The 21,424-nt window shown below is 35.9% G+C and overlaps 1 protein-coding gene and 2 pseudogenes across 1 annotated transcript; 1 reads left to right on the plus strand and 2 right to left on the minus strand.

The window, feature by feature from the left end:
- Window positions 1-1,348: 1,348 nt before the first annotated feature.
- Window positions 1,349-1,765, minus strand: LOC149174787 (phospholipase A1-Igamma2, chloroplastic pseudogene; annotated as a pseudogene).
- On the plus strand, window positions 1,766-2,161 carry LOC149174788 (galactolipase DONGLE, chloroplastic pseudogene; annotated as a pseudogene).
- Window positions 2,162-18,120: 15,959 nt separating this feature from the next.
- LOC149174789 (cysteine-rich receptor-like protein kinase 15) lies at window positions 18,121-21,177 on the minus strand. Its single transcript, XM_089422691.1, has 6 exons — window positions 20,148-21,177; window positions 19,849-19,982; window positions 19,408-19,618; window positions 19,068-19,305; window positions 18,727-18,877; window positions 18,121-18,602 (listed from the first exon to the last, which is right to left on the minus strand). Exons 1-6 carry the CDS (start codon window positions 21,169-21,171, stop codon window positions 18,360-18,362), a joined length of 2,001 nt encoding a protein of 666 aa, XP_089278817.1. The 5' UTR covers window positions 21,172-21,177; the 3' UTR covers window positions 18,121-18,359.
- Window positions 21,178-21,424: the final 247 nt, after the last annotated feature.

The following is a 21,424-nucleotide window of genomic DNA, read 5'->3' on the forward strand; positions in this document are numbered from 1 at the left end:
TAAATTATCCCCAAAAAAATAAAAATAAATAAATCGAGCACTACTAATTTGTCAATTAAATTATAATAAAATTTCTAAATTATCCCCCAAAAAATAAAATAAATCAATCAATCAATCAAATCCTACCAGGCTTTATGAGTTATGTACAACTACCGGGGTTCTGTGCAACGAGGTAGTCAATCGGAATATGGTCACTCACACCCATATCCGACTGGTATAATTTAATTTACACACAATTTTCTGCTAAAGGTCATCAAAGCCCTTGTTTAAATGGTCATGTGTTAGCTGTCAACGATCGGCAATATCTATTCTTTTGGCCACTTCACGCCAACGCTGAAGATCAGGAATATGGTGGTATCCTGGAAAAGACCAGAGTGGAGGCAGATCGGCTTCCAACCTTAGCTGCTGCGATGGGGTTAAGGTGCGCCCATATATCTGGTCGTTGCTACTAATTGATATAGAGAACACGAATAACTGCAGTGAGAATTTGTTTAACATAGCTGAGCACAATATTATTTTTTCCAGACATCAGGGGTTTCACCAATAGAGCACAAGAACAGAGGAAGACTTTGTTCATCCGTCCATTTAGGCCGATATGCCTATAAATTATTTACAAATTGATTCTAAACACCAAAATCTCTGAGACTAGAATTAATTCATTTCTTAATTTAATTTATGTTTTGCAAATTTTAATTTCAATTAAATCAGTTTATTAGAATCTACAGTAACACAGAGATAGTTTTTGAGAAATTGAAGAAAGTTGCATTTAGCCATGCTTGAACTTTAAAGTGGCAAAATTGTAAAATTTTGATGCTATTGATACAGTGTGAGTGGGCCTAATGGTTAAGAGCATGTGTCTTATCTTTAAGAGCATGAAAGATTATCTTTATGTGTCACTCCAAACATCGTCCGAGAGAAAAATCCCGGAGTTAAAATAACATTAAAGAACCCAAACCGGCCAGAATTGTCATGAAAGTTGAGAGTATAGTGTCATATGATGACCTTAATTGTACAAAAGAAAAAGATCAACAAATTTTTCAGATGAATAACAAATCAACAATGATGTTCGTTAACATCTCTAAGTCTATGATGCAATCGACATTCTTAACAAGTCTGTTAGATAAGCGTCAGGTCTCTTACAAAAGCTATCAGAACAATAGATAGAGAAGGGGTTTAATTTGGACAGTGTCATCTAACTAGTTTTATCCTATACCAAGCTTTTTTTGTTCCGATCACTTGACTTGCTCACAAGTAGGTCATGGATGGAAAATTAAAACAAAATAGCAGCAAAAGCTCTATTTCCGTACATTTTCTTTTTCTTGTGCAGATTTATGAATATGATATTCAATTAATAGGCCGCAGCAAGTGGAGCAGGACCTTTCCGCCCCGAAGATTTGAAAGGTCTACCCACTCCGACATAGCCTTCAATCAGATGAAGATAAACCACTAAATTGTGGGCGTAAGCAGGATCAAGATTGCGGATGTCATTGTTGTCCAAAACAATCTTTACACCCACGTGAAAATATGTCCAGGGAAGCCAATCCAACAGTTTTGTTAACCATCGCCATGAATTCTCGTTGAAAACAAATCCAGGAACTTTGGGAACAACATCCCTCTTATTCACCAACCGCAACACTTTCACTCCTAGCTCCTCCATTCGCAGGGCAAATGCTCTATTCCCTACGCGCGGACTCGCGAATGCAAACACAGTCACAGGTAAGGGCCGTTCCGGAAAGTTTGAGTTGAGAATTTTTTTTAATGTCATATGAACTTAACGTTGCCAGGGCAGCTCTCAAGCTCTGTCCAGTCAATATTTAAGGATGAAAGTTTGAGCGTAACTTTGACTGGACACAGCTTGGGAGCTGCCCTGGCAACGTTAAGTTCATATGACATAAAAAAAATTCTCAACTCAAACTTTCCGGAACGGCCCTTACCTGTGACTGCGTTTGCATTCGCGAGTCCGCGCGTAGGGAATAGAGCATTTGCCCTGCGAATGGAGGAGCTAGGAGTGAAAGTGTTGCGGTTGGTGAATAAGAGGGATGTTGTTCCCAAAGTTCCTGGATTTGTTTTCAACGAGAATTCATGGCGATGGTTAACAAAACTGTTGGATTGGCTTCCGTGGAGCTTTTGCTGCTATTTTGTTTTAATTTTCCATCCATGACCTACTTGTGAGCAAGTCAAGTGATCGGAACAAAAAAAGCTTGGTATAGGGTAAAACTAGTTAGATGACACTGTCCAAATTAAACCCCTTCTCTATCTATTGTTCTAATAGCTTTTGTAAGAGAGTTGACGCTTATCTAACAGAGTTGTTAAGAATGTCAATTGCATCATAGACTTAGAGATGTTAATGAACATCATTGTTGATTTGTTATTCATCTGAAAAATTTGTTGATCTTTTTCTTTTGTACAATTAAGGTCATCATATGACACTATACTCTCAACTTTCATGACAATTCTGGCCGGTTTGGGTTCTTTAATGTTATTTTAACTCCGGGATTTTTCTCTCGGACGATGTTTGGAGTGACACATAAAGATAATCTTTCATGCTCTTAAAGATAAGACACATGCTCTTGACACATAAACCCTTTTACAATCTTTCATCACAATGTGACATAAAGCCACATGTCTATTGTCGACAAATGACGATATTGATCTTTTGCCACGATGACAACCCTAATGACATATCAACTTCTGTGATGGATGACCAACCATGTCGACACCAACCCTGCAAAGTCGAACGACAAAAACACATGTTGTCGATCAATCTTGGTGGAACTATCGACGAACACAATTCGACAACCAGGTGCTAAACCATCTCCGCTAAACGCCATGTAAACCTATGAACATTACTTGAAAACCCAGATCATAACCAGCACTGTCGTAGCTAAACTGAAGTGACGACGACACTGAACACTGATGATGACACTTGAACACCTGTGTAATTGAATCGACGGATCCTCCTGGATCAGTCATGGTTGTAGAAATGAAAAATAATAAGTGTGCATTAGAAGTGTTAAATTAAATATCACAGTTTGGGTTATAAGGATAAGATGTGTCCGTTGGAATTCACCATTCTAATTAGAGGGGGGGAGTGAATAAATATAATGATATTTTTTACTTATTTAATTCCATTCAAACATCATAAACATCCAGTCTCATAAATTGAATAAGTAACACAACATATACGTGGAAACCCTTAGGGGAGAAAACCACAAAAGTCTATATGAAATATCGCTTGTAGACACCAACATACTATTACATCAATTTGTAGGTACCAACCTATAGGAAACACCATTTCCCTCAATTAATTTATAGAAGCCAACCTATAGGAGACGTTAATCCCCTTTTCATATTTGTAGGAAAAAACCTATAAGAGACACCAATCCCCTCTTATACTTTGCAGGAACCAACCTATAGGAGACCCCAATCTCATTTTCTTCTTTGTGGGTACCAACATGCAAGAGTTACTCATTCCCACTACTACAAATATCTGTAGGAACAAACCTACTTGAATGAGTTTGTTTGGTTCTTCACAATCTTTGTTCGCCGCTACTACTTTCAACAAGTCTTCTTTCTTCTTTTGTCTTCACCATCTATATTAGTTATTTTTCCCTTCACTAGATTTACATTCTACTTCTTCCTTCACCAAGTCCACTTGTCCTGAAACTTGTTGCTTTTGGATTTTTCCAAAGAATAATTTTTCACAATATACCACATATTCAATTTTGTAAATATGATTATGAAATTGATACCATAGGTACCTAGGTATATCTTATCTTTCTCATCCAAATTTCATAGTATGAAACATCTCAAAAAAATGTTATATCAAAAATGTCAACCTAGCCTAGAAGCATGTTTTAGGAGCATTCAATAACACTAACTTCCTCATATCATATCTCTAGGATTATAGTGAAACAAGTTCTACAATTGTTATCACAAGTACCTTGAGATCTCTTCTCTATCTCCTCCATATTTTAGATTATAAAACATCATTGAAAGAAATATATAGTGAAAATACCAAGCTATCATATTTGAAGAAGATTTCATAAGCATTCAAGAATCCTACATTCCATAGAGAATATCTATGAAGTTATAGAAAACCAAGGTATATCATTTTAACCACTAGTAAATGATGATATTTTGTCTTTATCCTACAAGTTTCACAGTTTGAAGCATCCTAGAACGAAAGGTCTAGTGAAAATTACAAGTTGACCTGTTTGAAGAAGATTTCAGGAGCATTCAGGAAGACTAACTTCCTTAGAGCATATCTACGAAATTATAGTGCATCAAGGTCTGAAATTTTAACCATAGGTACATGAAAATACTTTATCAATATCCTCCAAGTCTCACTATTTGAAACAACCCATAATAAAATTGTAGTGAAAATTCCAAGCTAGCCTATCTGAAGAAGATTTCAAGAGCATTCAAAAAGCCTAACTTCCCTAGACCGCATCTTTGAAATTATAGCGAAAGAAGGTCTGAAATTTGAACCAAAAGTACATGAATATCATATATTGGCGTACTCCAATTTTCACATTCCAAAACATCCCAAAATAAAATTTATAGCAAAAATTTGCAAATGACACATTCACCCCATAAACCACATTTTCTTCCACCTCTCGACTCCAAGAATCACCCCAATTTTTTTCCTCAACTTTTATTCAACTTCATATCTCTCATTTGATGGATTGGCATTAAAATGAATTCATATCCCCTTTACTTATAGTGTGTTTACATTCACTTTGTGCAAATAAATTGTAAAATTGGTTGGGTCATCCGAACGAAATATTTCATACCTTCTCATTCCTATGGAGTTAGAGGGAGTTCCATATAACATTCGAAATATATAAAAATAATATTTCCAACAACATGTTCTATTCTTTTATTGGAGCTAGGTAATCAACATAAAAATGCCTTCAAATATAGGGTATCAAAATGGGGCATCGAAAGTCCCAAATCAATATTTCCAATAGTATTAATTTTCCAATCTTTATATTGGAATAAGTAGTCTCTCAATTGATATCAATGAAAAAAATATTTCCAACAATCTCCCCCTTTTTAATCCATGGCAACCCTTAGTAAATTCTATAATAATATTGTAATACTCTCCATGTTCGCAATTCTCCTTGTGTGTGTAACTTCGTCTCTTTTGAAATCAATGACAAAGCGATGGTTTCCTTAAACCCTCGTTTCTTCTTATTGTAACTTTTCTTCAATATATAGCTTTTCTTAGTGTTTGCAAATTTTCCTATATTTGAAACTTCTCTTAGTGACTACAACTCTTCCTTTATTTATTACTTCTCTCAATAACTTCAACTTCTCTTAAAATTTATCCCCCTATGCTTAAAATTACATTTTTATTTTATTTTTTGGACTACTTCCCTTGGGATTATTCTTCCTTTTTTCTACAACTTAACTCTTTCAACATTAAAGGGTTACTCACCCTAAAGTGATGCTTCTCTTTATTTTATACTTCCCCCCTTTTATTTTCTATCCAATTGAATTTCACCTTTTACTTCACTTCTAGCTACTAATTCATATCTATAAAAAATTATGTTTCAAATGATTCTTTAGGAAGAGGTTTAGTAAATATATTTGTAACTTGTTCCATGGTAGAAATGTTTTCTATTTTAACACCTTTTTCAGCTACATACTCTCTTAGAAAGTGGTACTTAATCGGATTGTGTTTTGTATTTGAATGCATCACAAGGTTCTTCAGAATTTTGATTTCAGTTGTATTATCACAAACAATTGATATTGGATGATCATATTTTATCCTGGTATCATTGAGAGTTAGCTTCATCCATAGAAATTGAGCACAACATGTTTCTACAATGTATTCAAATTTGGTTACAGATAGGGAGATTGAGGTTGGTTTCTTGCTCAACCATGACATTGAATAATTTCCCAAAAAGAATGATCCTTCACTTGTGTGTTTCTTGTCATCTACACTTTCTACCTAATCTACATTAGTATATGTTATTAAATTAAAGTATTTTCTTCTTGAGTACGATAGGCCAGAGTCAAGATTTCTCTTCAAATATCAAAATATTCTTTTAACTTCTTAAACATGTGTCTCCTTTGGTGCAGATTGAAATATTGCAACCAATCCCACTGCTTGCATAATATATGGCCTTGAGTTGTCAAATATAGTAAGCTTCTAATCATTCCCCTATACATAGTTTGATTTGCATCAAGGGATTCGTCCTCTTTACTCAACTTTCATCCTGTGACCACAAAAGTGTTGATAGGTGCACAATTTTCCATGGAAAATATCTCTAAAATTTCCTTTCGATACTTTGTTTGGGAATTGAATATAGCTTCATCTGATTGAGTCATTAAGTGAAATCCTAGGAAGAAATACAATTCTCCCAGCATCGGCATTTCAAACTTACTTTACATCTATGTTGGAAACTTTTGACTCATTAGATAAATATCACTTCTAAAAATGATATCATCTACATATACCATAATACTTAACAAATTTTCATTATGTATTTTGATATAAATATTGATGTCTATTGTTCCTATTTTGAATCCTCGTTGTTGTAGATAGTTTTCAATTCTTGAGTACAAAGCCCTAGGAGCATGATTTAGAACATACAATTCTTTCTTCAATATACACACATCGTTTTCATTTCCTGACAATTGAAATCCTTCAGTTTTTTTAATATATATTTCTTCCTCTAAATCACCATTTAGGAAGGTTTATTTGACATATATTTGATAGACTTTGAACTAATTGAAACAAGAAAAATCCAAAAACATTCTAAACGCTTTGATTATAGCTAAAGGAGTAAAGGTTTCTTCAAAATCAACACCTTCCAATTATGCATACAATTTGCAAACTAATCTAGCCTTATTCCTCACTATCTGTCCATCCTCCTTTAGTTTGTTCTTAGAGATCCACTTAGTTTCGATTATATTCTTTTATTTTGGCTTAGGAAAATCTTTCCATGTATTATTTTTCTTAATATGGTCTATCTCTTCCTCCATAGAATTAACCAAATGGTTATCTCACGGGATTCAATTTTTTTTTTGGTTTTATTTTGTAAAATAAGGAAAGGTTTCCATGCCTTGTTGTGCTTATTAATTTCCTTCTAGTCTAAACCTATGAATCCATATCACTAAGATGAACCTTCTAAACATACCTTAAGGGAGTCTTTATATGTGGAGGTTCTTCCTCTTATTCCTCTTGATCTTGTTTTTCTCGATCTTTATGTTCAAGTTCTATCTTTATTATCTCTATTGACTATTCATTTCTTCGTTTTTCTTCATGAGGTAATGTTTCATCTATTCTCAAATCAATTCTTTCAACCATCCTACGTAATCTTTTATTGTAGCAATTGTAGCCTTTTCTCTTGAAAGAATACCCAATAATGATTTCTTCATCTGCTCTAGAATGAAATTTCTCCATGTTGTCTTCATTTATCTTGATATAAAATGTGCTTCTAAATACCTTAAAAAAAATATTGAAGCAGGTTTACTTTTCCATATTTCTTAGGCAGTTTTGTTTATTTTTACTCTAATGTGATCCTTATTTAGTATATTAACTTATGTATGAATAACTTCTCCCAAAAAGGTGTTTGGAACATTGTCATCATCAATCATAGTTCTTGTTTGTTCTTGCGTAACTCTATTTTATATTTTGACAAATCCATTATACTAAGGGGTTTTTTCTATTGAGATATGTTTGTTGATCACATGTTATTCAATTTTTTATTGAATTCATTGGAAGTAAATTCTTCTCCTATATTAGATCTCAATAACTCTGTTTTTAAATTAGTTTCAATCTAAATTTGGGCTTTGAATATTTTAAACTTTTCAAATGCTTCAGATTTTTCTTTAAGCAAACCAACCCCTTCCATTCTATTATAATAATCTATTATCAACATGAAGTAACTTTCACCCCTAAGAGTTTTTTTTTTTGTGGGCCCATACAAATCTATAGGAACAATTTCTAATGGCCTTGCTAATGAGTGCTCATTTGTCTTCAAGTAGGCTCGGGCTAGCTTCCCATGTTGAAAAGCCTTACAAATAATATTACATGGATTTGAAATCTTAGGCATGTCTCTTACTACCCCATTCTCATTGATTTTATTAAGATGATCGAAGTTGATGTGACCTAACCTTCTATTCCATAACCAACTTTCATCCAATTTCCCCATGCAACAAATTTCTATTGCTCCCCCTAATATGTATACATCACTTAAGGTTCTTGTTGCATTTGACACCACTTTTCCATAATCTACATTCTTGATTTCACATCCTATTGAATAAAACATGACATTATATCCTTGATCACACATTTGGATATCACTTAAAAGATTATGTTTTAGACCATCAACATACAAAAAATTTTGAGATTTAGGTTTTCCATTATCGAAGATGATTGTCCCTTTACCCACTTTTCTGGTTGATGCATTGTTTACAAAAGCAAGAATTCCTCCTTTGTCTTCCTTTATATATAGAAATTTTCTCTTATCTCCACTCATGTGCTTGGAGCATCCACTATCAATGTACCATTGTTTTCCTTAGTGTTGAACATATAGTACAAATCCACACTCATTTTGTCTTTCTTGCCTCTTTTTCCAAATATTTGTGAATTCTTCTTGCTTGTTTTGCTTGGGAGGCCTTATTGAGCTACTTATATACTCACTTGATTTATTTCCATAGCTACTACATTTTTAGCATTCAAAATGATCCAATAGAGGGGTAAATGAATTGTAATTGCCTTCATAAGGATTTCTAGATTTGCTGCTTTCATAGTCATTCATTGGGGTCTTATAATATCTTGTGCCTCTATTACTAATATAATCATTTATGACATAATATTTGCAATATATTACCTTATGACCAAAATTATTGTATGAAAAGAAATAACCATGAAAGGAATTTTCATATCTGGATGTGATGAGCCTTCTTGGTGGAGAAAATCTTTTGAATCCATTCCTAGATCTCAATTATTCTTCACTTTCCTTCCTATTTCTATTTGTGTTGTTGATAGGGTCATGTCTTTGTCAATCCTTAGCTTCATTTTTTACTTTGTTTCCATTTTTGCTAGATCCTTTGAGCACACTGGCATAGATTTTAGGTTATTCGTCATGTAGTGTCTTTGAGCTTAATTCTCCTTTGAACATCTCATGATATTCTTTAAAACCAAGACCTATTTTAGTAGAGGGAGATCTCCAGTAGAAGATAATTTTGTCTAATTATTTAGTCCCTTTTTCAAAATTTATGTTCATATTTAGATAAACATTTTCCTTCTCTATATTATTTCTTAAGGATACAACCTCTACTTCTATCATCTCACATTTTCTTTCCTTTTTCTTTTAAATGACTTATGAGTGTATCGTTTTTTTCGTCGCCACGTGTAATTCTGTCTTTAGGAGGATGAATGATGCTTCACCCAAATCAAGATCTTTATTTTCATGCTTTTGTAATTAATACTTTAGCTTTTTATTCTTTTTTTCGAGTCTTTTTTTTTTCTTTTAAGGCATTGATAAGCTCTCCCCCAAAATCTATCTCCCTGTCAACATCTTCTTCTTTTGAATCTAATACCTGATTTTCCAAGGCCATGATTAGAAATTATTATTTGTCATCAGTAGATGCATATTCATCATTGTCTTATGATGAGTTGTCATCTTCCTTGAAATATAATATTTTCTTCTTTAGAGATCTTCCCTTCTTATTTTTATGAAATTTTCCTCTATTTCAATGTTCTCTTTCATCATCAATATCTTTCAATTTTACATATGGAAATTTAGAAGCATAATTTCCTATTCTACCACACTCAAAACATTTGAATGGTAGCTTACCTTTATATTTTTAAGATCCTCTTTTCAAATTTCTCACAAATTGAGCTTCTTATTCATCTCATTAAGAATTGGAAGGATTATGGTCCTTTTTTCCTTTTATTTTCTTTAATAATTTGAACGATGCTTCGTTTAATAATGAGTTCTCTTTTCTTGTTCTCATTTAATATGTAGTGAGGATTCCATGTATTTCAACCATCTTCATATTTTCTAGTTCTTTCATTTCTTAAATAACTGAAACCTTTGATTAAGCGTCAATGGAAGATATTTCAACAATTTTTGAACAATTATTGGTTATGTAATCTTTTCACCCAATCCTTTCATAGCATTCACAACTTCCTCTTCTTGAAGTAAAAAGAATGCAATGTATTTTCTTCATCCATCTTTAAAATTTCTAATTTCATTTTGTGAGTTTGAAGTCTAATCATGTCACGGGGGCTTCATTGGGAGAGAAATACCATACCACGTGCATTCATATTGGGGGATATATATAGAGGAAAAAATGACCTAATATATTGAGCATATATTAGGGGGGTAAATGGTTTTTATATTGGAAAGTATAAAATATGGAGCTCAAAGTTAAAGAAAAAATATAAAGGGGTATTAAAAATGTTAATGAAAAAATGGATACCAATAATATCTAGTGAAAGTTGAGGTTTTTTTAATTGGGAAGGTTTATTGGGTTTGTATTGGTAGGGGGTTAAATAATGTGATTTTTAGAGGTATTTCCCAATATGTAGTCAAATTAGGGGTATTGTTTAGTAGGCCACGAACACACGTGATATGTCATAGGTTCATTGAGTGAAGCCCCCGTGAACCCTATTTACCTTTTCATTTCCTTTGTAGATTCTTTGAAGCTTGTTCCAAATTCCCTTAGAATATTCACATTGCATTACCTTGAAAAGTTTTGAATTATCAAGACCACTTAGAATGGCATTGTTTTTTTTGTCATTATTTCCAAAATCATTTCTCTTATCTACATCTGTTGGAGTAATTATTGGAAATTTATAGCCATCTACCACAAAAATCCATACATCAACACCAAAAGACATTAGATATGCTCTCATCCTTATCTTTTAGAAAACATATTTTTTTCCATCAAATAGCAAGGATCTATTTGAGAAAAAACTATCCTTGCTAGCCATTTGTCCCTCTAGGAATTGCCTTCCAGTGATTAGTATATTTCTAAAGGAACCTACTCTGATACCAAATATTGGAATTCATAATTATACTGAGAGGGGCTTTGTGGGGTGAATCAATATAATGACAATATTACTTATTTATTTCCATTAAAAAATCATAAAACATTAGTCTCATAAACTTAACAAGTAACACAAGATATATGTGGAAACCCTTACAAGTGAAAATCATAAAAATTATTTATATGAAATATCTTGTAGGCACCAATCAACTATTACATCAATTTGTAGGCACCAACCTATAAGAAACATAAAACCCTTATATTTTTTTGTAGGAACCAAACTACAAGAGACAACAAGTCCATCTGCTTCTTTGTAGGCATCAACCTATAGGAGACACCAATCCCCTCTCCTTATTTATGGGCACCAACCTACATGATACACTAATCCCCACTACTACAAATATTCATAGGAACCAACTTACTTGACTAATTCTTCTTGATTCTTCACATCGTCTATTAACTGCTTTTGCTTTCACCAAGTCTTTTTGTTGCTTCTATATTTATAGGCTCTATTAGTTACTTCTACCCTCACTAGGTCTCCATGTTGCTTCTTCCGTCACGAATTCTATTTATCCTCAAAATTGTAACTTTTGGCTTTTTCCCAAGAATAAATTTTCACAATGTACCATGTATTCAATTTTTCAAATCTGATTCTGAAATTTCTACTGTAGGTACCTATAGATCTCTTCTCTATCTCATCAAAATTTCATAACCTAAAACATCTCATAAATAAAGTTATAGCAAATGCTAACCTATATTAAACATGTTTCAAGAGCATTCATGAACACTAACTTCATCGTATAATATCTCCAAAATTATAGAAAAACATCTTCTAAAGTTTCTATCACAAGTACCTTGATATCTCTTCTTTGAATCCTCTAGATTTTAGGTTTTGAAACATCACAGAAAGAAATATATAGCAAAAATACCAAGTTGTCATGTTTGGAGAATATTTTAGGATCATTCAAGAAGTTAACTACCTTAGATAATATCCCCAAAATTATAGTGAACCGAGGTATGTAATTTGAACCACAGGTACATGAAAATATTCTATCTGTATCCTCTAAGTTCCATAGTTTAAAAAATGTCAGAACAAAAGCTATAGTGAAAATTCCAAGATGATTTATTTGAAAAAGATTTCAGGAGCATTCTAGAAATGTAACTTCCTTAGAGAATATCTTTGAAACTACAGTGCACCAAGGTTTGAAATTTGAACCCCATGTACATGATGATGTTCTATCTGTATCTTCCAAGTTTCATGCTATGAAACATCCTAGAAAAAAAAATTATAGTGAAAATTTCAAGATGACCTATGTGAAAAAGGATTCAAGACTATTTAAGAAGTGTTACTTCCTTAGACCATATCTGTGGAATTATAGCAAATCAAGGTCTAAAATTTTAATCATGATTATATGAATATATTATATTTGTATCCTCCAAGTTTCACATTTCTAAACATCTTAGAAGAAAAGTTATAGTGAAAATTATGAGATGGCTCGTTCACCCCATAAATCACATTTTTGTTTCCACCTTTAGACTCCAAGAATCACCAAAAAAATTATTCTTCAGCTCCTCTTGCAACCTCACATCTCTTCTTTGATGGATTGGTGTTAAAATGAACTCATATGCCATTTATCTATATCTTTTTTACATTTACTTTATGGGGATAACTCGTAATACTAGTTAAGTTGGTCTTCTTTACTTGGTTGGGTCATCCTGACAAAATATTTCATATCTCCTCAATCCTATGGAGAGGGAGTTCCATATACCATTGAAAAGTTCCCAGAATAAGATTTCCAACCATATATTCTATGCTCCCATTTGACTAGGTAATTGGAGTAAAAATGCCTTGAAAGATAGGGTATCAAAATGGGGCATAAAAATTTCAAAAAAAATGTTTCCAACAATTTTTATTTTCCGATATTTATCCTTGACATAAGTAGTCTTCTTTTTTCTTTGACATCATTGAAAACAATAATTTCAAACACCAAGTGAAAAGTAGTGGTTACTTGTTTATCTTTAAGTCTTGAAAAAAATAGTGGGTTAAAATAAATTACTACAAAAGTCATATAAAAGAGGAGATGGAATTATACACTTCAACCAAATACATAAAAGGTGTCATTTGTTAATTTTTGGTAGCTTGGGAGGTACTCCAAGCCCTAAGGTTTGCAGTTTGGAGGTTGGAGTAAAACAATAAGGCATTATGGGCTTAGAACCCAAGGTGTGGGATTTGCACCCAAGCTGGTGAGTGTGAATATGTGATGATTTTTGGAGATGTGATGGATGGAGATGATAGAGGATGTTGAGAGGAATCCAAGACAATGAAAATCATCGAATTCTGAGTTGTCTACGATGAGATATTCATTTTTGAAGATAATAGGTGGGCTTGATTAAGGTTGGCCTAGTGATTGGAGGCCTTATGATAGCTAGCCAAGCTCATTTGGATGATTTGAAGACGCCCTCGTGATTGGATATAAATATGAGGTGAATGAGAGCTCATTTGAGCATCCAAGGGTAGAAATTCATTGAGAAAACATCAGTTGTGGTAGCCACAACATAATAAGGAGAGGGACAAGGAGAATTACAGTTGATTTGAGGTCTATTATGTGAATTTGATAAGGCTGGGGTGCAGCAGTGGAAATCCGAGTAAGTTATGGGCTATTTGGTGCAAGTTTAATGGCAAATCCTCCTTGCTTTAGTAGGTCGCATGCATTTTAGCCATTACAGAGGAATATCGGGCCTGTTTTGTGCTTGTTGGAGGGAATGTAAGGTCTATTCCTTAGTGCAAAAGCAGAAGAATATGAAGCAACGAAGGCAGCAAAGAAAAGGAGGCAATTCGAGCTAGAAGATATGACTGTTGAAGGGGTTAAAGATGATTGATGTGGACTTTGTTGATGCCCTAACTAGATTGACAACCTATAGCAGTTGCACCAGCCTATGAGTACAGGTATGTTGATGTTTTGTGTTGAATTGTTGCTAGGGAAGACTATCCTAGTGTGGACAGATTTGGTAGCCTGTAGTAGCCAAAAGAGGAGGCGCTTTCCACCTAGTTAGATGCCCTAACTAGTGGGCAGTTTCTACACACTTGATTGTTTGACAGTTGTATTGGGAACCTTTGGACTGTTGGAGGGTAGCATTTAGATGACCTAAGAAGTAACCCTTGATCAGATTGACATTAAGGAACTTGGCAACTATAGGTGGGTGAAGAATTGAGCATATGAGTAGCTCTTGGAAGGACAAAGGAAGCTACTTGGAAGGAAGTTTTGGAGCTCAGGTATTGGCCAGCCTAGAGGAGTAGATTGGATAAGCCAAAGTTCATTGTAGCAAAAGAAACTTGCAAAAGTGATAGGGAGAACCCTCTTGAAGTCTCTATGTGTTGTTCCTTGATGGAATAAGGAGAAACTAGTGAGAAAATTAGGAGTAGAAGGACCGAAGGAGAACTGGCTATCAGCTATGACGCCTGGCTATTGACCGGCTGGCTGACCACAGGCTGCTCTCGGCTGACCTTCTGTAAATGATTGGCTATCGGAGACCCCCATCTATCTTAGGGGCTGTGACTCACTAACTAACTAACTCTCTCACTCGGCCCCGTACCGACGGGTTATAAGGTATGACAAAGAAGTTGTGAGGTGCACATTAAAGGCTAGATCATCAAAGTATCTTGTATTTTGTATTTTCTTATACTAGTGGATTTTGAGGGCCATTATCCCTAGTATGGGAGCCCTAGAAAGTTGTATTATGAGATGATGTAATATAACGAAGTTGGGTTGATTGTACATATTGTAAATTTTGTAAAAAGTTGTCTACGTTCTTGTACACTTGTAGATTATTTGTGTATATTTTTCCATTGTTGCAAAGTAGTCTTATTGTGATACTTGGTTTGGCAGTGCCATTGATTTAAGACTATGTCCTAGACAGTAGTGACATGGAAGAAAAACATAGTATCAGAGCGTGTCTGAGTTACTTTGAGGGACAATAAATCAGAGTGTGCACAACGAAGTAAAACTTAAGAGGGAGTTGGTCACATTGTAGGTGAAGGGCTCACTACAATGTTGAAGTTGTAGGTTGGTCTTCAGTATGAGGATAGGTTCGAAGGGTTATCCAACTAGGAAGGAAAGGATCAAGTTGGTCTTACAGGTCAACATGATCTGGGAGTTCGCCGAGAAAGCCATCAAGAAGCCAACTGAGCCTAAGGAGCTGGAAGTATATGAGGAATTGGATATGAAGGCGATATTGATCATCCTATATGGTGTGGAGGACTCCCTAATACCACATTTTTTTGGGAAGAACTCTACTCATGAGATGTGGATGGCTCTTCAAAATTTGTTCTAGAATAAGAACAAGAACCAGATACTAGTATTGGAGGACAAGTTGAATTCCACCAAGATGTTGTAGGGTGGAGGAGTGACTTCGTATCTGACGAGGTTGTATCAAGTTAAAGATGAGCTTGCTGCCATCGGTGTGACTATTTTAGATTTTGATATGGTGAGGATTGCTTTGAAAGGGTTCACCGAGGAATAGAAACCCTTCATCAAGGGGATCATTGCTAGAGAGAATTTGTCAGACTCAAATAGGTTGTGGGAAGACTTCATTCAGGAAGAGTTGTGAGACGAGGATATTCATACGAAGAAGAAGGCCTCAGATAGGCTTCAGATTAGGACGTGGCACTTGCAACAAGAATGAAAGGAAAGTAGAAAAAGGATTTGAGTAAGATCAAGTGTTTCCACTGTGGCAAGATGGGCCAATTTTCAACTAGATGTCCAATGAAGAAGAAGACGGGAGATGACGAGAAGAAGAAAGGGAAGCATGTCTTTGAGACTGCCATTTATGCTGAGATAAATGCTCTCACCAAGAGATTGGAGGAGGACTTTTCCTTAATCTCTCATTTCTCGCAAGGTACCATCAATGAGGTTGCACGGTACATAGATAATGGGGTGTTAAAACATATGATAGGGACATAGGAGGTATTTGAGACTCTAACTAAGTGGGACTCGAAGTTGCACATGGTGTTGGGCGACAAGAGTCAAAAGGAGATCAAAGGATCGAGAGTTGTTCCATTTAGGATGGAGTCAGGAAAGGTGATGAGATTCAAGGATGTATTGTTTCTACCATGACTCAGATATAGTGTGACAAATGTCTCAACGATCAAGGAGAAGCAGTTTGACATCTTGTTCTAGAGTGGGAAGGCAAGACTTAGTCCCACAAGCTCTAGCTCCACATGTGTGGTGATTGTAGTTAGAGAGAATGGTCTATACAGGCTAATGAGCCTATGGATCATGGGATGGAGAAGCAGGAGGACTATGTGCAGGTTCCAGAAAAGCAGGTGCAAGTGTAGGTTTCAGAGGAGCAGGCACAGGTTCCAGAGAAGGAGGTCCAGATTTCAAAGGCTAAGAAAGAGTCAAGTTCTAAAGGGAGCTTGCAGGTTTAGAGGGATACTTTTCATCCCAAGAAGAGTGTTTGGTCAGTGGGGAGCAAGGGTGCTCCTACAGTTTCCAAGAAGGAATCATGGAGAGAGTGGAAGACATTTCAGGTGAAGAAGAAGAAGCAGGATGCTTCCATTCACAGTGACACTTCCGAGAGAGATGCATTTCACACTACATGGATTGTTGTAGTTGTGAGCACCAGGAGTTGGGCGAGTGTTGCAGACAAAAATGATGATGATGATGAGCTACTTCCTAGTCTTGGAAGTACCTTCCTCGCTAAGAGGGAGTGTTGATTTTTGGTAGCTTGGGAGGTACTCCAAGCCATAGGGTTCGGGGTTTGGAGGTTGGAGCACCACAATAGGGCATTGTGGGCTTGGAACCCAAGATGTGGCCTTTGCACCCAAGCTGATGGGTGTGAATCTGTGATGATTTTTGGACATGTGATGGATGGAAATGATAGAGGACGCTGAGAGGAATCCAACGCAATGAAAATCATCGAATTTCAAGTTGCCTACGATGAGATATGAAGTTTTGAAGATAACAGGTGGGCTTAGTTAAGGTTGGCCTAGTGATTGGAGGCCTTATGAGAGTTAGAAAAGATCATATAGACGATTTAAAGAAGCCCTCATGAATGGATATAAATATGAGGTGAGTGAAAGCTCATTTGAGCATTCAAGGGTAGCAATTCATTGAGAAAACATCACCTGTGGTAGCCACAACACAAGAAGGAGAGGGATGAGGAGTATTAGAGTTGATCTGAGGTATGTTATGTGGGTTTGACAGGTTCGAGGTGCAGCAGAGGCAATCTAAGTAAGTTCTGGGTTGTTTTGTTCAAGTTTAAGGGTGGATCCTCCTTGGTTTAGTAGGTCGTAAGCCTTGTAGCCATTACAGAGGCACCACAAGCATGTTCTAGGCTTCTTTGAGGGGCCATAAGGCTTATTCCCTAGTGCAAAAGCAAAGGAACGGGGAGCCTGGGAAGCAGCGAGGAAAAGGAGGCAAGCTGAGTTAGAAGAGATGACTGTTGAAGGGGTTAGAGAAGGCCGACATGGACTTTGTTGATGCCCTAACCAAATTGACAACCTACAGTAGTTGCACCATCTTATGAGTATAGGTATGTTGATGTTTTCATGTTGAATTGTTGCTAGGGAAGATTGTCCTAATGTGGACAGATTTGGGATCCTCTAGTAGCCAAAAGAGGAGGGGCGGACTTAGTGGTTAGATGTCGTAACCAGTGAGAAGTTTTCACAGTGATTGTTTGACTATTGTATTAGGCACCTTTGGAATGTTGGAGGGCAACATGTAGGTGACCCAAGAAGTAGCCCTTGATCAACTTCACATAAAAGAACTTAGCAGCGAAAAGGGTGGGTGAAGAATTGAGCTTATGAATAGCTCTTTGAAAGATAAAAAAACTAAAATTTATAATAATTTTAAAATAGTCTTATTAAAAAAATCAAATATTTTCATTTTCTATAAATTTTGGGAAAAAGTAACACTCTTATAAAATATTTAATTTATTTGAACTTATTTTACTTTAGACTTATTAAAAGAGCTAACGTCATTAAATGTAAAACAACTCTAGGAAACTTTCAAACCAAAATGATAAGATTTAAACGAAAGCAAATATTTCATATCCCAACTCTTTATAATTAATAATATTACATGAATAAGAACTTCCAATTCCTTTATAGTTTTGCGCATAGTAGTCATCCAAGCTTCGAGATTTACATTTAGCTCTCTATCTCTATCATCGCTTGCTTCTTTGAAACACACCATATAAAATTAATGTAAGAGAATTAATTGAAATCCGTTCCATTTCAGCGGCAGATTAAGCGTGATCTGGGTACCAAGTCAGCAACGGAAGCATCAGCGTTAGATGCAGGAGCCGGAGGAGTGTGAGCAGAATAACGTGGACTAGGCGGACTAGGTGTTTTGGGGATCACAAGAACTCACAAAAGCAGGTTTTGTGGGATCTGGTAAGAACGACACGGAGTCACTTGAAAGCATCAAAGTGATTGTAGCCATTGGTGGACGAAGTGATGGTTCGGCCTGTGTACACAAAAGACCAACATGAATGCATCTCAACACTTCCCCATCATCGCACGTTTCAATTATGGTTGGATCAATCACCCGCGCAACATTTCCTTCCTCGTATGATCTCCATACCTGCATATAAGCCACAACAGGAGATGGAGAGATCCATAAGATAGACTGAAATTCGTGATGTCATGCTTCTTTAAGCGATGTAGATATGCTCAATCTAGGATACAACCGTTACAGTATCACTCACCCATCCTAGAAGAACCTGTATTTCAGGTGACAAATTGTAATCAGTGTTTTTCCTTCCAGCGATAACTTCCAGGAGAAGAACGCCAAAGCTATAAACATCAGTTTTTACAGATAAATGCCCCTGCATGGCATACTCTGGTGGCATGTACCCGCTGTATAATGAGGGCAAATATTAAGATTTGGAAATGATACCTTATTTGGAAAGAAAACTGTAGTAGATCTTATAAAGTAAAAGCTTAAACGGAGAACGTAAATCTCCAAATAAACTCTTGAAATCAGATCAGCATGGTGTAAAACATATGCATTGGCACTGTAAAAGTGATGCTCATATTGAAATCTTACTAAGTTCCAGCAACAACTCCTGTGCTGACGTGAGTCTCCTCTTCATGAAAAAGTCTTGCTAGGCCGAAATCTGTTATTTTAGGATTCAGTTGGCTGTCCAACAACACATTGCTTGCTTTAACATCACGATGAATAATCCGCAGTGGAGAATCCTGGTGAACATAGAGAAGCCCTCGGGCTACTCCCATTATGATGTTGTAACGCTTAGGCCAATCAAGTTGGTTGCGTTTGTTTGGATCTGTATATTCAGAACAATATTTAATTATCATGACCGAATAAGCTTCTTGAAACAGTGATATTTTCTAACTACATATATAAAAGGGGCCTGAAAATCACTCACCGAATAGGATTTTATCAAGGCTCCTATTGGGTAAGTATTCATAAACAAGCAACCTTTCTGATCCCTCTGCGCAACAGCCTAGTAGATTCACAAGATTTCGATGTTGAATTTTCGCCAGAAATTTAACTTCATTCATAAATTCTTGCTTTCCTTGCGTAGATCTCAAGGACAACTTTTTCACGGCTATTTCTTTTCCATCTGGAGTGATTCCCTGAAAAATTCAATCAAAAGATCCGGATGAAAATTTTGCAAAGCATTTAAGCTTGATTCCAAAGATTCAAACAAAAGATTCGTCGGAAAATTCTGTAAAGCATTTCATATTGACGGCCTTCCTACATCCAACTTTCAATGGTGCAATCAGAGCAATCAGCATAATATAATAATTTAACAATATAAACATCAGAGAAACCAATGAAGCTAGGCCTCCTTAACTTATGTTACCTTGTATACAGGGCCAAATCCTCCCTGTCCAAGCTTATTATCATCATGAAAGTTCTTAGTAGCAGCGAGTAATGTTCCCATTGTAAATATTACTTGTCGGTCGTGCCCGAGTGTGTATTCTTCATCTTCATGATCTATTTTATGAAAATAAAGAACTATATCAGAAAAGATATATATTACAAAAGATGAATTTTACCTATATCATTCAGACTAATCTACAAAATCATAAAGACTGAAAATCATAGGGATAATTACACATCCACTCTGTTAGTGTCTATAACCATGTGGCAGTAAAATACCTTCGTATCGCCTTCGAACTTTGGTAGACCTCATACTTTTCCAAGTTGCGAACGCGCATACGATTAACACCAGAGAAAAGCCACCCGCAACACCTAAAATTATTGGTATTTTGTTTGAATGCTTGATCTGCCCACTATTACTGGATGGTATGATCTGCTTCGGTGGTGTATTCACTGGTCCTTCCCCAGGGGTTAGTGAAAGTGCAGTCATATTAAAAAAAAGATATATTTCATAACGAACTATGCAGCTTTGACTCCAATACTGAACTCCTTGATTTCCAGAATAAGATGTGAATATTGTATTGATTGCGTGCTTTAGACATGTGGTGCAGTCGTTACTAGATATATCCCTGGTGCACTGGACCAGACCGTAGATCGTTTGAGACGAGTCTACAGTTGTACCCAAAGCAGATCTTTTCGTTTCAGCTGCTGCGTCCCCTGATAAATTACTTAAGAGATTCTCCGCAGCTGTTTGAAAATCAGTCGGGAGAAAGACACCCGCCAAGACGCCGATGCTCTCAGCGTAAATAGACCCTATATCTGTGTCCAGTATTCCGGTGAAATTGTAGTCTTCGTAACGTAGGAAGCAGTGAAAGGGCCAAATACTACCGCCACGGGCCTTCGAACAATTTTGTTGAAGGTTAGTCCTTGCCAGTTGCCAGCAAGTGTAACACTGGTCGACTGTTATGTCTTCCCGGCATTGGAGGAGGCCATATACTTGGTCAGGACTTTGGCCATAGGAAGAGATTTTAAACCCAGTTTGGTTCGCACCTTGAACAAGACTATCCAGTAAAAAAATCAGATTGCTCTCAAACGTACTGCCCTCTGCATAGGTAGAGCTCGTGTCACATCTATATGTCGGCGTTTCCGGCACTGCACCGTTGCAAATCTGTCCATAAAGAGTAATGATAAACGCCGGAACAACAATAATAAAGTAGAATAGCATAACAAATTGGGATTTGAAGAGAGAATATGCAGAACCCCTTCCATGGATGTTCATATTCGTGAGGACTCTGTTTGCCATCCGACAGTGGAGAATGTGCAGTGTATTAGAGAGAGCTATAATGCTACAATTTTATTCAATTATATTTATAGGCTTAATATTATGTGAATATTTTTCGATCAAGAATACTTTATTGGTCTTATTTATCTTCGTCCACGCGGTATTGATAGATTATTCTGGAAGCCAATTCCAAAGAAATCATGTGAATCCTTTGTTGGTCTTAGTTACCTTCGGCAACGCTATATTGATGGACTTCATTGTACTTGGTCCACAC

This window comes from Pinus tabuliformis, chromosome 4_1 (genome assembly GCF_031772625.1).
Source record: "Pinus tabuliformis cultivar Carrire ecotype Pingquan chromosome 4_1, CPIR1, whole genome shotgun sequence".
Taxonomy (NCBI): Eukaryota; Viridiplantae; Streptophyta; class Pinopsida; order Pinales; family Pinaceae; genus Pinus; species Pinus tabuliformis.

What these genes read in the sequence shown, in the direction of transcription:
- LOC149174789 (XM_089422691.1), bottom strand. Translation starts at nt 21,171, where the DNA reads ATGGCAAACAGAGTCCTCACGAATATGAACATCCATGGAAGGGGTTCT. An exon ending in AGTTCGAAGGCGATACGAAG is followed by an intron (nt 19,983 to 20,147) that starts GTATTTTACTGC and finishes TTCATAAAATAG; the next exon opens with ATCATGAAGATGAAGAATAC. An exon ending in GGAGTTGTTGCTGGAACTTA is followed by an intron (nt 18,878 to 19,067) that starts GTAAGATTTCAA and finishes CTCATTATACAG; the next exon opens with CGGGTACATGCCACCAGAGT.